At 38.1% G+C, this 18,453-nt stretch overlaps 1 protein-coding gene across 1 annotated transcript; it reads left to right on the forward strand.

The window, feature by feature from the left end:
- The first annotated feature begins 319 nt into the window (after window positions 1-319).
- On the forward strand, window positions 320-16,615 carry LOC309703157 (uncharacterized protein). The gene is made up of 16 exons (XM_082527867.1): window positions 320-485; window positions 598-649; window positions 1,217-1,440; window positions 6,592-6,704; window positions 6,849-7,050; window positions 7,566-7,634; window positions 8,019-8,155; window positions 8,899-9,702; window positions 10,224-10,291; window positions 11,006-11,065; window positions 11,569-11,798; window positions 12,750-12,862; window positions 12,966-13,170; window positions 13,823-13,891; window positions 14,007-14,143; window positions 14,749-16,615. The coding sequence occupies exons 2-16, from the start codon at window positions 625-627 to the stop codon at window positions 15,548-15,550; spliced, it is 3,258 nt and encodes a 1,085-aa protein (XP_082383993.1). The 5' UTR covers window positions 320-485; window positions 598-624; the 3' UTR covers window positions 15,551-16,615.
- Window positions 16,616-18,453: the final 1,838 nt, after the last annotated feature.

Genomic DNA, 18,453 nt, shown 5'->3' on the forward strand with positions numbered 1-18,453 from the left:
CTGACTCAAATTCATGACTCAAAGATGCAAGTTTAGTTTAGTGAGTTTATTTACAGTGTAAGTGTGATATGCTATTTACAAAATCTTTCTGAGGTTGTTAGTTAAAAAGTCCATTATTTAGAAATTCAACAGAAGGGAGGTCCCATGAATCAGAGTCCTCTGCTTCTCCTGAAAAGAATCTCTCATCTCCACCAAGTGACGCACACTCCGCAGTTAGGGCACAAGTGCTTGACTGAACCAGGTGCATCCAGGATAGGGCTGATATCCCAGCAGGATCCTGCCCCTGTAAGGTATGTAGACACACCCACACACAGCAGCAAGCACACTGATGAAAAAGAAGAGCGAGAGAAAACAAAGTGGCGGGAGGAAAATTGTCGCGACACACTTGAGGACTGTGACAGATAAATAGATAGATGACATTTGTTTAAATCAAATTCAGATATTGAAGCTATTATGCATTGTTTCAGGGGAAAGCAGGGGATTAGGTGGGGGAATGATTTATTTCATTTGAAAGAGAACTCAGTACTTTCCAAGACTGAAAGTAGTGCTATAAGCTTTCATTGTGTTTTTCTCTTCCTCTTCTGTCTTTTCAAATAGCGTAAGAACATAGCAACAATAACTAAGATGGATAAAGTCCAATGGAACTTAGGTGAGTACTAAATTAACCTCACAATTTTTTTCCTTTATTGCTTCATTTCATTTGAATTCATTGTGATCGCTTACCTGACTGAGGCTGTGGCTGCTCAACAGCAAGAAACCTGTTCTGTTAGGCAGTTGTGAATCCCGGTATCTGTCTTGTAAAAGTAAATATGTTGGAAAGTACAATACTCAATCTGCTGAAAGTGCACATTCCCTTTCTTCAGTTCCTCAAACACATTCCTGTCTGCGGCAATGATTGAAAAGTATTCTACTTCTGTTTTTTTCTGGGTTTCATTCACATTAATCACTCCATTATTACTTCAGCAGAAGTCATTTTCTGGACTTTCCATAAAACACATGTGACACTGTGACAGGAGGAACCTTACCCATTCTTTTGGGGTAAAAAATGGTTATTCTAGCCTACTGACATAATGAGACAATGGCTATGATGCAATCAAATAGTTACTCAACTAGACTTTGATTCGATAGTATTTAGCAATTTTGTCTGTTGCTTAAATTGCTTTCCTCTTGTTTTAAAAGAAGGAAAGAAATATTTGACCTTTCACTGTGTTTCCAGGTGCTGTCACTGTGTTGCTGTTCACTGTGTACCACAGTCACGCAGCAGCTGCCAGGCTGAAGGAACATCTGGCTGATTGTCTGGAGGACAAAGACTATAATGAACTGCTGCTGACAGCAAAGACTGGTCTTCCACACATAAATACATCTCATCATGTTGTTATTGTTGGAGCTGGAATGGCTGGGTTGACAGCTGCCAAGTTACTGCAAGATGCAGGACACAAGGTACATGTATCACACATATATCTTGATAATAACAATAATATAATATAATGACAATCTAAATGCAATGTTAGCTGTCAAATCAAAGAGATTTCTGAAGATTTACAACCTGTAAGAAAACAAAAAAAAGTGCAAATCCCACATAAGTTACGTTTTTATAACAGTGTAAAATTATGGCATTTTAAATAAACACCTTCATCACCTTTATGGGGATTTTGGTATCATGAATTGGTATCATGATTCTTTACTTCCCCATTTTCTTTTTTCTGTACTATTTCCATGAGATTCACAGCAAAGAGTCTCATCAAAAACAATATTCACAATAACCATCCATGGCTGACGACCACCGTCAGTGTCAAAGCCTTAATATAACATTGGGCACTTCAATTCTCCAAATCTCTTTTTCTATTTTTTTGGATAAAGTAATAGTTCATTAGTTGCTAATGTTCCACTCAGGAGGAGCAAAAAAAGCAGCCCATGTTTTTAAGCTTTGCATAAAACTTGGTAGTTGTAGTACAAATAAAGTAGATCAATAAACAATAAATGGTGAGGGCAAGGCAAGTTTATTTATATAGCACAATTCAACAACAAGGTGATTCAAAGTGCTTTAAAGAGACATTAAGAATGAAAAAAAAATAAAAAGCATGATTACAATTGATTAAAAAACAGTAGATAAAATCAGTAGTTAAAATGTAAGTTTTGAAATTTAAGCTTAAAAGAGTGGATTTGATGTTTTATTCAAATGCAGCTGAGAACAGGTGAGTTTTCAACCTGGATTTGAATAAACTGAGTGTTTCAGCTGATCTGAGGCTTTCTGGGAGTTTGTTCCAGATATATGGAGCATAAAGGCTGAATGCAGCTTTATGGTTCTGAATCTGGGAATTGATAAAAAACCTGATCCAGATGACCTGAGGGATCTGGAAGGTTCATACTGGGTCAGGAGGTCACTGATATATTTTGGTCCTAAACCATTCACAGCTTTATAGACCAGCATCAGAACTTTAAAGTCTATCTGTTAAAGTGAATTGTTAAATGTTTGTCATTTTTATGCTTACCATCTCTACATTGTTTTAAATCTGTGATGAAAGGAATTCTTTTGTCCCCCTCCCCAGATTCTCGAGGTTCTGAGTGGGGGCTGTAGTGTTTTATCACAAGCACATCCTTGTGAAGGTCTGTTTGATGTTTGGTAAGCTTCCTGCCCTTTGTATGGCTTCACTTTGTTATCTATGGTAAACCATACATTGGGTGTGGGGGAGACTACCAGGATGTTGTTAGAAACCGTTGTGATTAGGAAGTCACGCACACAGAGAGGAGTGTAGAAATGTGTGTAAAAGTCGTCTCCACATCTGGCTTTTGCTTTCTCTGTGCACAAAGTAGGCCATGTCAGTTTGAGCTCATACTTTTGTCATAGATCCGTAAGCATAGAGGGATCCAAACTTCAAGTACTTGTGTTTATTCACACACATCAAAACAAACACAAGTGTTTATTTACAAGTATAGGATTATTTGCAATCGCCATATTGACTATATGGGTTTCTTGGTCTGCAGTGAACATGCTTCCTCTGCCCCAGCATCTGGTCATATAGCAATTCTGTAAAGTAACAATTTCAGTATTTTTACATCTATGGTATTGGTGTGTTTCTCATTGGCATATGGCAGTGCTACAAATCTTAGTGCAAAGTGACTGTACTAACTGATTCTCATTTCAAAATGTCCTTATGATGCTTGTCACAGTGTAGTGGCTCGAGTTAGGCTGGACCCGTTGGCCAGCTTCCCTCAGGGTCATTCCACGGTTGATTACATGGTCCACTATTGTAGCTCTGATGTAATCAGCAATTCTATTTCTTACCCTTCCTCTCCCCCTCCTCGTCCTCCTCTCCCCCCTCCTCGTCCTCCTCTTGCTCCTCCTTGTCCTTGTCGTCCTCTTCATCCTATTTCTTCACCTCCACGACCTCTTCCTCGGCCTCCTCTGTCATGGTCTCCGTGCCTGCCCGGCCGGCCCCACAAGGCTACATTTGCTGTTTTGGTTCTCTCTCTCTCTCTCTGCCTGGGCGGAGCTCACTGTGGGCTCCCGCCCTTGGCCCACACGCCTGACGACAATCACCTGCTATTTGAGGCTGGAACACAGATCCTCTCGTCGCTGGATGATTGTACTACTGACGTTAGTGTTCTCACAGCTCTTGTGAACTTGTGCTTCGTGATTTGTGATTAGTTTGTGACTTCCCTTCTCTTCTGCTTCAGACCCCCCCCCCCGGACCTGCGACCTCCCTGCCGTGTGAACGTGTGTGAGTGTGGGCAAGAAGACGTGAGCGAGTGTGAGAGAGCTACCCTGTGATTCCCTGGAGTTTTGGATTCCCTTCACTGTATATATATATTGTGCACTGGAACTGTAAATAAACTGTATTTTGGAGACATCTACCGCTCTGCGCTTGAGTCCCTACAACCAGATCGTGACATCCTCTACTTCTCACTCTTCCTGCTCCCTCCATTGTACTCCACACACAGAGCTTACCTGTATTATAGTGCTTTTTGGCCAGGGTGAAGGGAGTATCTGCCATCAAACAAGAAGACAGCCTCATGTAACTACAACGGTGTTTGCTAGTTCACCTTACATGCATTAATTTAATAACGTGGTTAGCCTACTCAACGTAAATTACACACGAACAACATTAAGCTACTCACGCAGAGAAGAACGGCTTCTGCTGCCATCATCATCCGTCATCATTTCTGCTACACTGGCAGGGCTAGGGGCCAGGACTCTCCTCTTCGGGTTTTTGGGGTATGTTGCTAACTCCGGGTCCGATAACAGGCAACCCACCTGCAGTAGATGTGCCCGGTGTGAGGTCTTGCAGCAAGCTATCAAATACGGCGCATTTCTCGGCTTTTAACAAAATGCTATACGTCATCAGGTGTTCCATCAGATTTGAGGTGTTACCTCCTTTGCACAGTATCAGCTTAAAGCGCTTGTTGCAGGCTGCTCAGTTTGCATCTTTTGCTGTGAAGTACAGCCAGACTTTTGACCACTTCGCCTTGGGCATTTTTAATCTGTAGCTCTGCTCTAAAAGAACATATGTACCTGGGCCTGCCTACTACGCTCACAAAGGTAAAATGATTGGCTAGAATCCAAAGTGTATGACATTTAAGGAAAAAAAAGCACCAAAATGTGCGCTGCTTTTCGGTATGGTTACTACCGTTTATGTCAGAACCGGTGCCATAATGTCACTGGATACCGGTACCCATCCCTAGTTACGAGGGGAGGTACGTGTTGTAAACTATTGTTTATTGTGGGAGCTTTTTCAATAAAAGGCACCGAGAGGAGGCCATCGTCGGGGTCATTCGTAATGAGCTGAGATACCGACGACGCCTCCCTTGCAAGTAAATCGATCGATCGCTGTTGCCTTGTTTTTCTTTCACGGAAATAAGTCCTGGATACAGCGGGGTCTGAGTTTAGACCCAACACTATCCTCTGACGGACAGGCAGCCAGTGTAAAGACCTAAGAGCTGGACTGATGTGGTCCACTTTTTTGGTCTTAGTGAGGGCTCGAGCAGCAGAGTTCTGAATGAGCTGTAGTTGTCTAACTGATTTTTTAGGTAGACCTGTAAAGATGCTGTTACAGTAATCAAGCCTACTAAAGATGAATGCATGGACTAGTTTTTCCAGGTCCTGTTGAGACGTCAGATCTTTTTTCCTTGAAATATTCTTGAGGTGATAGTAAGCTGATTTTGTTATTGTCTTAATGTGTTTTTCTAAGTTTAGGTCTAGGTCTCCTGATGACAGTGTGATATATATTTGTGTGTCATCTGCATATCTGTGATAGTTTATTTTGTTGTTCTTTATAATCTGTGCCAGTGGGAGCATGTAAATGTTAAACAGAAGGGGTCCCAAGATGGAATCTTGGGGAACTCCACATGTGATACTTGTCTGCTCAGATATGAAGTTACGTATTGATACAAAGTATTTCCTGTTTTCTAAGTATGTTTTGAACCAGTTTAGTACAGTTCCTGAAAGACCTGCCCAGTTCTCCAGTTGTTTGAGTAATATGTTGTGGTCAACTGTATCAAATGCTGCACTGAGATCCAGTAAAACTAAGACTGACATTTTTCCACTGTCTGTATTCAGACATATGTCATTAAACACTTTGGTCAGCGCGGTTTCAGTGCTGTGGTTCTGTCTAAAACCTGACTGGAAGGCATCAAAGCAGTTATTCTGTTTTAAGAAGTAATTGAGTTGTTGAGAAACTGCTTTTTTAATGATCTTACTTAAAAATGGGAGATTTGAGATCGGCCTGTAGTTGTTCATTTGTGTCTTGTCAAGATTGTCCTTTTTCAGTATAGGTTTAGTTACAGCAGTTTTTAGTGGTTCTGGAAACACACCTGACATTAAAGAAAAGTTGACGATCTGTAACAGGTCTGACTCCAAAGTCTTTGAGACCTTTTTGAAAAAACTTGTGGTATGGTAAATGGTAATGGTAAATATTTAATGGTAAATAAATGGTAAATAATAAAACAAACATTAGCAAGTGTAGTTAGAATAGAGGCTACAAAGATGACTGCATTATCAGTATGATTATTATAATGAAAGCAATGACACATAACAAGCAGCAAAAACATTAACAATAGTTCCCAAAAGGTTGATTCTGTTCATCTGGACGTAGCGTTTTCAGTGGGAGAAACATTTCATCACTCATCCAAGTGACTTCTTCAGTCTCAGCTGACTTCAGGTTTGCCCAATCTTATAAACAGAATCAACCTTTTGAGATTTACAGACATGTGTGAGCATGCATCAAGACATTAACAATAGCTGTATCAGCAGAAGCAGTAACAATATTGTTATTAATATTTCCTAAATACCATTAATACTGATATTTCCTAAACACTACAACACCATCCTTTTTTCTCCACAAGTGTTTGGCTGTTTTTATCATTCATTTGCTTGTTATTTTCCAAAGGGTTTGTTACTCCTTCTGAAAACTAACCAGGAATTTCATCTGTTACACAAATGTGTAAACATTTACTTAACCGATAAAACATATGCATAACAACCATAACAATTCATCTTAAAGTCCATCTGTTATGATGGATAAACATTTGCATTGCACTCATTATTCTAGTGGTACTATTGTGTTTCTAATTCTAAATCATGTGGTTGTCAAGGTAACTATTGTAGAAGCAAGTGGTCGCGTTGGTGGACGGGTTGAAACCTACAGAAATGAAAAAGATGGGTGGTATGCTGAACTGGGGGCCATGAGGATCCCAAGTTTTCACCGGTAAGTTTTAACTATACAGATTAAATCCATTGAAGGCGTGCATTAAATCAAAAGGAAAACCTCGCAAACATGTGTTTTCCTTATCTTTAACATCTGGGATCATATATATCTAACTCTGCTACCACTGACTTTGTCTTTCTACAGAATTGTGCAATGGTTTGCTGATGACCTAGGGGTCAAATTGAATGAATTCATCATGGATAACCCTAACACCTTTTACCATGTTAATGGAAAGCGGAAAAGAACATTTGAAGCACAAGCAAATCCCGATGTTCTTGGGTACAATGTGTGGCCAAGTGAGAAAGGGAAGTCAGCAGATGAACTCCTTCAGCAAGCTTTACAGAAGGTGAGAAAAAAGGAAGCGAGTCAAACATCTCTGGCATAAAAGAGTTGGATGGAGAAACATACAGTAGCTAATTCCTCCAGTTATTCAATTTGCAACTTTTGCAAAAATGGAACCCTTTTTCATCATTATTGACCACATAACACGTCACTGACCACTAGCACAAAAAAGGGGAATCTCAGAGTGGTTAGTGATGCATGAACATGTATGTTTCCTTGAATTTTAAACTGTTCAAATCATTAAAGCAGTTAAACTAAATTAAGCACACTCAAATGCATTTAAACATTTTCTACTCAACACTATGTAACATGACAAATGTTTTGACTGAAGATATTCTGAAAAGTCAAAGCAAGAAATTAAAATTGATTTCACCAACTGCACCTGCTCCTTCAGTCATGAAAGTATATTGTAGACTAACATGGACATTTCTGACTGCTCATTGCAAAAAGAATCAATGCACTAAGTAAGGTTCTGGACTTTTTCCATATAAACAACTGTTCTTTCTCCTTTTTTGGTAGGTAAAGGATGAGGTGGAGGCTCATGGCTGCTGGGCTGCACTGAAAAAATATGACCATTATTCCGTGAAGGTATAAATCATAATGAGATAATGAATGGTAAAATGAGAACAGTCCTGGTTGACTAAGTGAATGATGAGGATATATTCTGAAGAATCAGAGTACTTGCATTGGCATTTCTAAATGTTAAACATTTAAATGATTACCACATTTTATTACAAATAAGGGTATATGGATAACATAAACTAGTAAAAACACATTAGTAAATATTTATTTTAATAAAAAATTACTTACGTCATTTTACTTTTTAACCATGAACCACAAAACTGAAAGAGGTGGTTGTAACTGTTACAGCACAAATGTGTGTCAGTGCAAGTAAAACTAGCAAAAACATTTAATCAGATGATATTAATGTACATCCTGAGTTCACAAAATGTAATTGTTTGTTGCAAATAGGAGTACCTGAAAGAAGAAGGAGATCTGAGCCCCGAAGCATTGAGAATGATTGGAGAGCTGCTCAACGAACAGAGTCTTATGTACACTGCACTTAGTGAGATGATCTATGACCAAACTGACATCAGTGACAGCACCAAGTAGGGCCTGACAACTCCTCAAACCTTCTTCATGTTTACATTTATGTGTAAAAACATAATTAAAATGTCTTTATTATCACCCAAGTAGAGCTTACAACAAATTTAAGAGTGCTTCTCTACCATTTGGTCACAAAAAGAGACAGTCACACACATGATTAATCCAAGAAAAAACTGTCATAATATATAATAGCTTAAATGTGCTTTTTTTATCATTTGAGCCATTTAACATAGCAGCAAAGGCTTCAAATATAAAATGTATCTTATGTGTTTGCAAACAGCAACTGCAATTTTTCATGTCTTTATGTAGAATATAAAAAAGTATCTGAGTTTCCAGTGCATGCAAGCATATCAATAAACAATGATAACATCCAGAAGACACGGAGCAGTTAAACAGTCATTTGGCACGACTTGTTTTGATATTTCCTGCTCTTTTTACGTAAGCGCTTCACTATGTTTATCATGAGGGCCTTACCTTTGCCGCAAGGTATGGAGCACTTATCATCACGAAGCACGACACCATAACATTGTGATGACTGAACTTGTTCGAACATGCAGCAGAAGAGATGCAAACATTTAATGTGATCCAACAGCCACACACACGCAATAAAGTTTGCTTCTGCCTGCTCTGAGCAGTTCATTAGAACCTAAAAATGGAATTGTAGAAACTGTACATGTAAATAATTTCCTACAGATATTAACTGCAATAATAATAAAATGTTATTTTTATGGCTCTTTTTTTATAGGTACTTTGAAGTTGTTGGTGGGTCTGATCTTCTCCCCAAAGCCTTTCTTACTGTCCTTGATATCCCTATTCTCCTGAACTCTAGAGTCAAGCGTATCAGTCACTCACACAAAGGAGTCATTGTATCATACCAAACCGGACAACAGTCCTCTCTTACTGATCTTCAGGCTGATGTTGTCCTAGTAACAACCACAACAAAAGCAGCTCTATTTATGGATTTCATCCCACCTCTGTCCCCCAAAAAGATGGGGGCACTGAGGGCTGTCCATTATGACAGCTCCACTAAAATCCTCCTCACCTTTAACAACAAGTTCTGGGAGAACGACGGTATCCGAGGAGGAAAGAGTATCACAGACGGGCCTACTCGTTTTATCTACTATCCCGGCCACAATTTCCAAAAAAATAAAACCATTGGTGTCCTCCTGGCTTCCTACACCTGGGGTGATGATTCACTACTCTTCCTAGGTGCAAGTGATGAAGCCCTCAAAGAACTGGCTCTGAGCGATTTGGCAAAGATTCACGGTGAGCAGGTCTGGAATTTCTGCACTGGGGTGGTGGTGAAAAAGTGGAGCATGGATCCTTACAGCCTTGGTGCCTTCGCTCTGTTCACACCCTACCAACACTTAGAGTATGCTAAGCAGCTCTTTAAAAGTGAAGGCAGTGTCCACTTTGCTGGTGAACACACAGCCTTCCCTCATGCTTGGATTGAGACGTCCATGAAATCTGCAGTAAGGGCAGCGAAAAACATTAACAGAGCTGTGCTGCTGAATTCAGAGTCAGCTAAATGTCGAAAAAGAGATGAACTCTAGGGTCTGACATATTTAGTCTTCAACAATCTTCAAAAGAAGGATCCTTAAACCACTTATGTACTTATTACAAACCAATCGTTTCCATGAATTAGCTAAGTGACAATACTAAATATTATTGTTTCAGAGTTTACAGCTTTTTATCCTTTTGTTAATTGATCTCTTTTTTGTGCTGTACTACTCACTTTTCATATAAAAGGCCTTTAGTGGTGATAGAGATATATTATTAAAAACTGTATCTGTATCAAAGACTTTTTGTGATGTAGCATTTTCACACAATAAAGTGGCAATGTTACACAAAGTTAATGTCTATAGTCTCATTTTTTTCTTTGTAATAATCAAACCTGCTCAAAGATATACGTCCTGCATGTGGTGCCACTGAAAACACGTGACTTCTGGAAAGACGTTTGTTTAGCAAATGACAGAATGATAAAAGATTTAAAGGAAGTTACATTTTTCTCATCATAGGACCCAAACAGTGGATGTATATCATCTGACCGCACGAGACAGGGAAAAACTGAAACCAAAACGGAAGCCTCATTTTCAAAAGAGGCGGGGCAAGCCTGTCCTTTAGGATGGGGCAGTCAGGTGAGTAGTATAAACAGGAGTGAACTGAAGTGAATGACAAGGAGGAGACAAGAGTTAAATCGGATTAGCAAGTTCTTTTAAACGGTAATATAGTTTTATTTCTGCTTGGTAAAAACAATACTTGTATTATATGTGTGCAGGTTTTTCATATTTTTTATGCTTTTTAAAAGATGATTACAAATGACTTTCTAGACTTTTTTTATCACAAAGTAAAACAAAATATTTATAGGGATTAGATAAATGCAGCACCAAATGTATCAGTTTGTATAGATAAATAAAAAAAAAACAATAAAGCAGTTAGAAAAGTGAAAGTATCTGAGGAATTTTTCCAAGGGTTAGAGTTATCTGCTGCACTCCCGTCTGTTCTTTCAGGATTTGAGCATGTATGTGGGTTTATGTTGATGGATATCATATAGGATATGAATAGTTGTGTTCTCCTGTCCTTAGAAAGAAAAGAGAACACAACATTTCTATGTAAATAGTGTTAATGAATTTTCTCTGATAATAGAATAAAAAAATCAGCGGTATTACAAAGCACTGGCAGAAGTGAAAGTAAAACTACAGCTGCTGTGGTAAAATTTTGGGATATAAATGCTTCCTCTTTTTGAAATTCACAAATATGAAGATGAAAGATAAAGGTACTGTGTCCTGATCCCAGTTTCTATTTCTCATTCTAATTCAGTTTTTCGTCTTGTTCTTTACTTGCTGCCAAAGATATAAGGAAAACCATTGAGCAAAGTGAGATGAAGCCACAATTTGCCAAGTGGAAATTTTGTGAGTAATTCTGGTGCAATCTTTAATTTTGGTCTTGAAAATGTAAAAACTCTTTGTTGAGTTTGTGATCATCATTAAAATGTGCACCACGTGGTGTCCTGAAACACTTGGTGTTGACATTCTATAATCCCAGGAAGTCAATATGACTATCAAAATGGTAAATGGAGTGATTCTTATATAGTGCTTTTTTACTCTACCTGAGTACTTAAAGCTTTTTACTGGATTTACCTCATTCACCTAGTCACACCGATTCATACAAGAATATTGTTCTATGCAATTTGAGAATTGGGAAATAGAAATACTTTAAGTTTTTAGTTTTAATAAGTTTTTTGCACATTCATCATATATTATAGCTCAAAGTTATTAGTAACTGAAATTGTAACTCCACAAACTTAAATTTACTTATATGGATTATGTAATATGTAATGTAATATAATACGTATAATATGTATGTTATGTGTTATTCATAACATAAATGTTTTAAAATCTCTTTTTATCTTCAGTCCATTCATTTGCCATCAGTGTGCTGCTGTTGGCTTTGTATCCCACTGCTGCTGTTGCCAGCATGAATGAAGAGCTGGCTAAATGTCTGGAAGATGACGATAATTATCAGCTCATGGACACAGTGCAGACTGGCCTTCCTCAGATCAAGAAGTCTCATCATGTTATTATTGTTGGGGCTGGGATCGCTGGGCTGACGGCTGCCAAGCTATTGGAAGGATCAGGACACAAGGTACATGCAAGATTTGAATATGTGTATGCCTAGTTATGTTGTCCATCCAGTGAATGCAAACACTGCCATCTGCAGGTTAAAAAATGGTGCAAGAAAATGTTTTCTTTTTAAAGTAGAATACATCTGTTCCAATGACATCATTTTATATTTAAAAGTGTTTAAAAATCTTCCCTTACTTTTAAAAGGACAAAAACATTTAACACATTTTTTTTATTCATGCCTAATTATTGTATCCAGTCAATGCAATTTTCTTTTATATGAAAATCATCTCCAACCCCAAAACACAAATCCCAAGAATTTTGTAATTTTGCTCACTTCACACTATGAGATTCTGGATCCAGAAGGATAAGAAGAATAGTTTGTAATATTTTCTTGAGACAATGAATTCTTATATCTGCTATTTATATTATATATAAATATTTTAAATTTTGTCCGGTCTTGCAGTGGTCCGAAAGGCTCTGGTAAAAAGTTCTTGTAAATATTCTCTTTAAATATATTTTTTAAGAGCCTGCTAACAATCATACAAACGTTATCAATCACATAAGTTGTGTTTTGGGCCCTAGTAGAAGTAATTTCATGTCTGAATTTGATACAAACGTCTTTGGACTTCATGTTTCTGTAAAACAAAAAGGTGCACAGTAGTGAAATGGCATGGATGAGGCATTTTTAAGATTCTTCTGAGATCAGAATGTGATTTGAGAGTGATTGCAGACAAGAACAAACACAATTACCTATCAACCTTTCTCATATTTTTTTAGCTTTCATTTAAACTCATTATAAATAAAGTCCTAATGGCTTATGTACAACACTCCAGGAGCATTACAAGTGTCTAATTCTCTGGATTTATAACAATATGGTATGTTTCTAGATGTTCCAAGATAGAACAGCAAAAGTATATATTTTCCACAATATTTTTGTTTATTGCTTTTTCTCTTGAACTGTTTGATTAAGGTAACCATCATAGAAGCTAGTCCTCGTGTGGGAGGAAGGGTGGAGACCTACAGGGATGAAGAAAATGGCTGGTATGCTGATTTGGGTGCAATGAGGATACCGAGTAACCACCAGTGAGTAAAAGAATGTCAAACATTGTCAAGTTTTGCTCTCAAAGGACCAGTTTTTGTACTGCATTATAAACATTAACAAGCGAATGACCTCATGCTTTAACAGGATCATCCGCTGGTACATCAAAGAAATGGGGCTCAAGCTGAATCCATTCATCATGTATGACTCCAACACTTTTTACTTGGTTAATGAACGGAACAGGACGAGGACATACGCAGTGACAGCAAACCCCGACATCCTGAATTATAAACTGCCAGAGAGGGAGAGGGGGAAATCAGCTGACGACCTGTTGTGGCAGGCTTTGCAGAAGGTAGGTAAAGATGTAGGAGGAATTCATGGCACTTTTTATACAGAGTGATACCATAGCAGAGCTGTCTATTAAAAATACAACAGATTCAGCAGTTGTCCTATAAAATATTAATTTAATGCATTTATGCACTCCATGGACTCTAAGCCTTAAATCCAAGTGTTGACTTATTCATGCAGACACACACTCCACATGGTTATCCCACTGTTACTGAAAATTAAAGTTAACAATTTCTTGTCACTTCACACTCTCAAATAAAGGCAAAAAAGCTCAAAAGATTTTTTTTTAAGTTTCTTAAAGGTTAAAATGCACAAGAAGCCAAAGAAAATGTACCATATTGACACTTTTCAAGGACCAATTAAATGCAAATCTTAGCATGTGAGCTGTTGAGTTTTTTAAGATTCAAATGGGCAATGCTTTGTCTTCATGTTTGTAGGTATTAAATATTTAATAAAATTGTAGGTGTTGTAGGCTCCTAATGGTGTACCAGTGTTTTACCAAGACTCAACTGGAACAGACTCCATTCCTGTAACGACTCTATTGGATGACGTGTTATTAATATTGCAATACAAAATTGCAATACTAAATGAGCTGTGCTCTGACTTTGCATACAGAACCACTGGAAATAACTTTTGTATGTATCTTTTCTTTCAAGGTGAGAGACGAAATTAAAGCCCATGGATGCAAAGCTGCATTTAAGAAATATGACCATTATTCAGTGAAGGTAAAGTGCAGAATCATCTTCTGAAATAGTGCCTGTTATGATATTAGGTCTTCATTGGACAATGTAAAAAAAATAAATTTACTAAAAGACCATGTACAACCTTCTTTTTTTATAGGAGTATCTGAAAGAGGAAGGTGGTTTAAGTCCAGAGGCAGTGGTTATGATTGCAGAGTTACTGAATGAACAGAGCATGATGCATCTGGCTCTGACTGAGATGCTCTACGTCGAGAATGATGTCAGCGATAGCACAACGTAAGATTATTAGACTTAAAAAGGAAGTGATGGTAGTCGTGAACAATGCAAAGAAAGAATAATCAAATCTTATTTTTGTTCTTGTTTTGTTCACAATCCTGACCCAGTACAACGTTGTAGTTGGATTTCCTTGATTGGATTTACTTATAAGCAAATTCTTAGGGAATCTCTCATAATTCCTGTTGAAAATTATACTCATATCAGCTACTCGCTTAGTTTAATGTTGTAACATTTAATCACGAAGGAAGCAACCAGTTTGCTGTATATGTAACATTTGAGACTAAAAACAAACAAGCTGGAAACAAATATGAGGTTATAACCATGTCTCTGTCATACACCCACCACAAAATACTACAACTGTAAAATTGAACATGAATAGGGTAACATCAAAGTAAGTAAATAACGAAGAAATGTGATGGTAAATATAATTTACTTACACGTCTAGGTAGCGAAATGTTCCCCTATTCCTAAATGCTGACTACTAACTAATTTCCTCTTAAATTCAACTGTTTATGTCACCACTGCATGGTCCTAAGGTCTTTGCACTGATTCTGTACAAAAGCTCAGGCTGACATTCGTGTTTTTGTGTTTGTTTGTTTTTTAAGGTATGATGAAATAACTGGTGGGACAGATCTCCTCCCCAAAGCTTTTCTCTCTTTCATTAATGGCCCCATCCTCTTCAACTCCAAAGTCAAATTCATCAGCCAGTCAAATGAGGGTGTAACTGTGTCATATAGAAGAAAGGGCGAGTCAGCTTTGACATACATTACTGGCGATGCCGTCTTAGTAACAACCACAGCCAAAGCTGCCCTCTTCCTGGATTTCAACCCACCTCTCTCCACCCAGAAAATGGAGGCATTGAGGGCTGTCCACTATGAATGCTCCACTAAAATCATCCTCACCTTCAAGAGGAAGTTCTGGGTGGACGATGGCATCCATGGAGGAAAGAGTATCACAGACCGGCCCTCTCGTTACATCTACTACCCCAGCCACAGTTTCCCAAGAAATCAAACAATTGGTGTCCTCTTGGCTTCCTACACCTGGGCTGATGACGCCCAGTTTTTACAAGGTGCGACCGATGAAGACCTTAAAGAGCTAGCATTGAGAGATTTAGCGAAGATTCATGGTGAGCAGGTGTGGGACCTCTGCATTGGGGTGGTGGTGAAAAGGTGGGGCATTGATCCATACAGCTTGGGTGGCTTTGCTTTCTTCGCGCCATACCAACACATAGAGTACGCAAAGGAGCTCTTCAGAAGTGAAGGCAGGGTCCACTTTGCTGGGGAGCACACAGCTTTCCCTCATGCTTGGATTGAGACATCTATGAAATCAGCTATTAGAGCAGCTAAAAACATCAACAACGCTGCACACGAGGAGTTGGCTAGAAATCAAGATCGAAATGAGCTCTGAAATGTCAAATATGTACTCTAGGTCAAACAGTTTTACTGAAGTTATATATAACCATTTTGGGATAAGGTATGTCAAATGTCAAAAAGAAGAAGCTGTTTCTAAAAGGTTTTTACTTACAGTTCTAAATGTTGTTAAATAGTATTCACCCTGTTTCCAGAACAGTAAATACTGGGTTATGTTGCATTTTTGTTATCGGTTGTCTGAAATCACGTCAGACATTTTTTACAATTCTTAATAAAATTATCCTATTTAAAGTTATGTTTTATGATAATTTTAGTCCATGTCTGTCCAATTCTGTCCAGAAATCTTGAGAAGGGGCTCATTGAATCCCTTCTTTTAAAGAAAAAGTCCCAACTGTGCAACCTGTAGTACTAGTAGCACTACTCTCTAGTGTTTTCTTTGCAGTTACATAAGTTTATATTGACATTTCAAGGCAGAGCTAACACTATTTAATACTTTCAATTTAAATGCACAATACTTTATTTAAACCCATGGGGCAATTAAGAAGTGTGTGTGTTTTGTTTTTTTAAATCATTGGAACCAAGCTGTTAAAGTGTGTGATTTATAGCAGAGGTCCCCAATCCCCAGGCCATGGACCAGTACCGGTCCATGAGTCGTTTGGTTCAGGGTGGCGAGAGTTGAGGCTGGGGTGTGAAATGTATGGTTTTCAGGGTTTTTATCGTTTTTTAGCGTTGTTTTGTTATTGTTTTTTATTGTTAACTCGGTTTTCCTGGGTCTTTTCACATGTGTTATGAATAAATCTTCTTTTTTTCAGTACCGGTACTAGTTTTATTTTGTTGTATTTATCCACGACACCTTATAGGACGGTCCGTGAAAATATTGTGGGGCATAAACCAGTCCGTGGCGCAAAAAAGGTTGGGGACCGCTGATTTATAGCACTGAAAATGTTTGTTTGAAACCAACAGCAGCAATTCTGACTTGTAACGTGCACATGTGAGGTTATCTGTTTCTTGGATCGCCATTGTGGGTGTGATACTAATATCAGTGATTTGTAGTACAACAAAGAAAAACAAAAACAAAACCTTGAAATATTTTTTAATATGTTAAACTGTTAAACTGTTATTTATAAATGTTTTTATAAATAAGAAAGAAAGTATACTTTATTGATCCCTGTTGGGAAAATTCCTCTCTGCTTTTAACCTATTCACTCAGTGAAGCAGTGGGCAGCCATTGGGCGCAGTGTGTAGGGACAGTACCTTGCTCAGGGGTACCTCAGGGTAGCTGTTAAGGGGAATCGAACCCCCGACCTTCCAATCATGGGGCCACCACTCTACCTACTGAGCTATCCCTGCCCTATAACAGGGTTATTATTTCAGGCTTATCAATTAACAATTTAAAGATCAACTGAGCATTAACATGAATTAGCATTTTAAAAATTTTCCAATAAGTCTCTCTTCTCTCTCTCTCTTTTTATAATTCTCTGCAGTTTGTTAAATGAAGTATCCACCTGTTCTCATTTTAATGTGCCTCTGTGTTTACCATCTAGACAGCAGTTTTCCCTGAAGGTACAGAGAAATCATAGTATTGTTCAGTTCTGGTTACTTTTTTTGTGTCCAAATGTGATCAGATCACTCTAATTATTCTTATCTAATTACCCGATTCTGACTTAATGCTGATTTTGTTCGAATATCTGGGAGGAGAGAGTTTGCAGAAGAGAAATGTGCATGACTTCCCACCGATGCAGCAGGAAAACATGAATATCCAAATTTTTCTGAATTAATTTTCTAACATGTCAAAAATGAGCTAACAGAAAGGTTTGGGGCAAAGGCTGCTCCTCTGGCGTTACTTGCTATAATGTCTAACTATAGACTCCCTGGGTATCATGTTCATATTTTTTTTCTGCAACTTGCAAGAACTAGAGCAAGTAACCCTGAATGTTCCTTGGCACCCTCTTTTATACTCATTTTCCCTTTGCCTCCCCCTGTCTGGACATCCAATTCATATCGTGAACTTACAATTACTCGATGTCCAGCCACACATACACTGATGTTTTTTGCATATATGATTGAAAACAAAATTTTAACTCTAAACTTTAAAACCACATTGATACATGTTCTTCTTTTCTATGTTGTACTTTAAAATAACATGTTTTTAATTCTATACTTCACTTCATGGTTCACTCATTTTACTTTCACTTGAAGCAGATTTCTCAGCAGGTCATTCTCACATGAAAATCCACATTCTTCAACATCAACCACTATTTGATTTAAATATAGTTGTAATCTGACAAGACTACAATCATCATAATCTAAATACTACGTTAAGAGGTTGAGAACAGAGGTGACAATCACCATCTCTCCATGCTAAGAAAAACATTATCAATACAATGATTTCCTTGAGAGTGTTGATGGAGAAGTATAGAGAAGGTCAGAAGGTGTTGCAATCTTCCTTTGTGTGTCTAAAGAAATCATATGATAGTGTCCCAAGACAAGAACTCTGTTATTGCATGAGCAAGTCAGGCGTGAAAGGGAACTAGCTGAGCCTGGGGCTGGACATATGAAAATGGCACGACAGTGGTGAGGTGTCGAGTCTAATTGTGTGTATTCACAGCAATGCAAAAATTACAATACAAATACAATAAAGATTTGATGACATAACAGGTGATGAAAATTGCACCGAAAATAAATGTACAAGTAGAAAATAATATTTACATGGATAGCCGCATTTACTTATTGCTGAAAAGGCAAAGTGAGAGTTTTCCTGCTCTGTGTAAAAACAGCAGAGGCAAAATCAGGCTGACGGGCAGAGAAACCCAGGATGAAAACATTAGAATCGCACACCTGTCTATATCACTCAGCAGATTTGTGGTACCCAGAGCAACTGTAAAAAGTGTTCCTAGGCAAGACATAAGGAGAGCTGCCATTATGGCTGTGATGGTACGG

Source organism: Aulonocara stuartgranti, assembly GCF_965226115.1.
Source record: "Aulonocara stuartgranti genome assembly, chromosome: 3".
Classification (NCBI taxonomy): Eukaryota; Metazoa; Chordata; class Actinopteri; order Cichliformes; family Cichlidae; genus Aulonocara; species Aulonocara stuartgranti.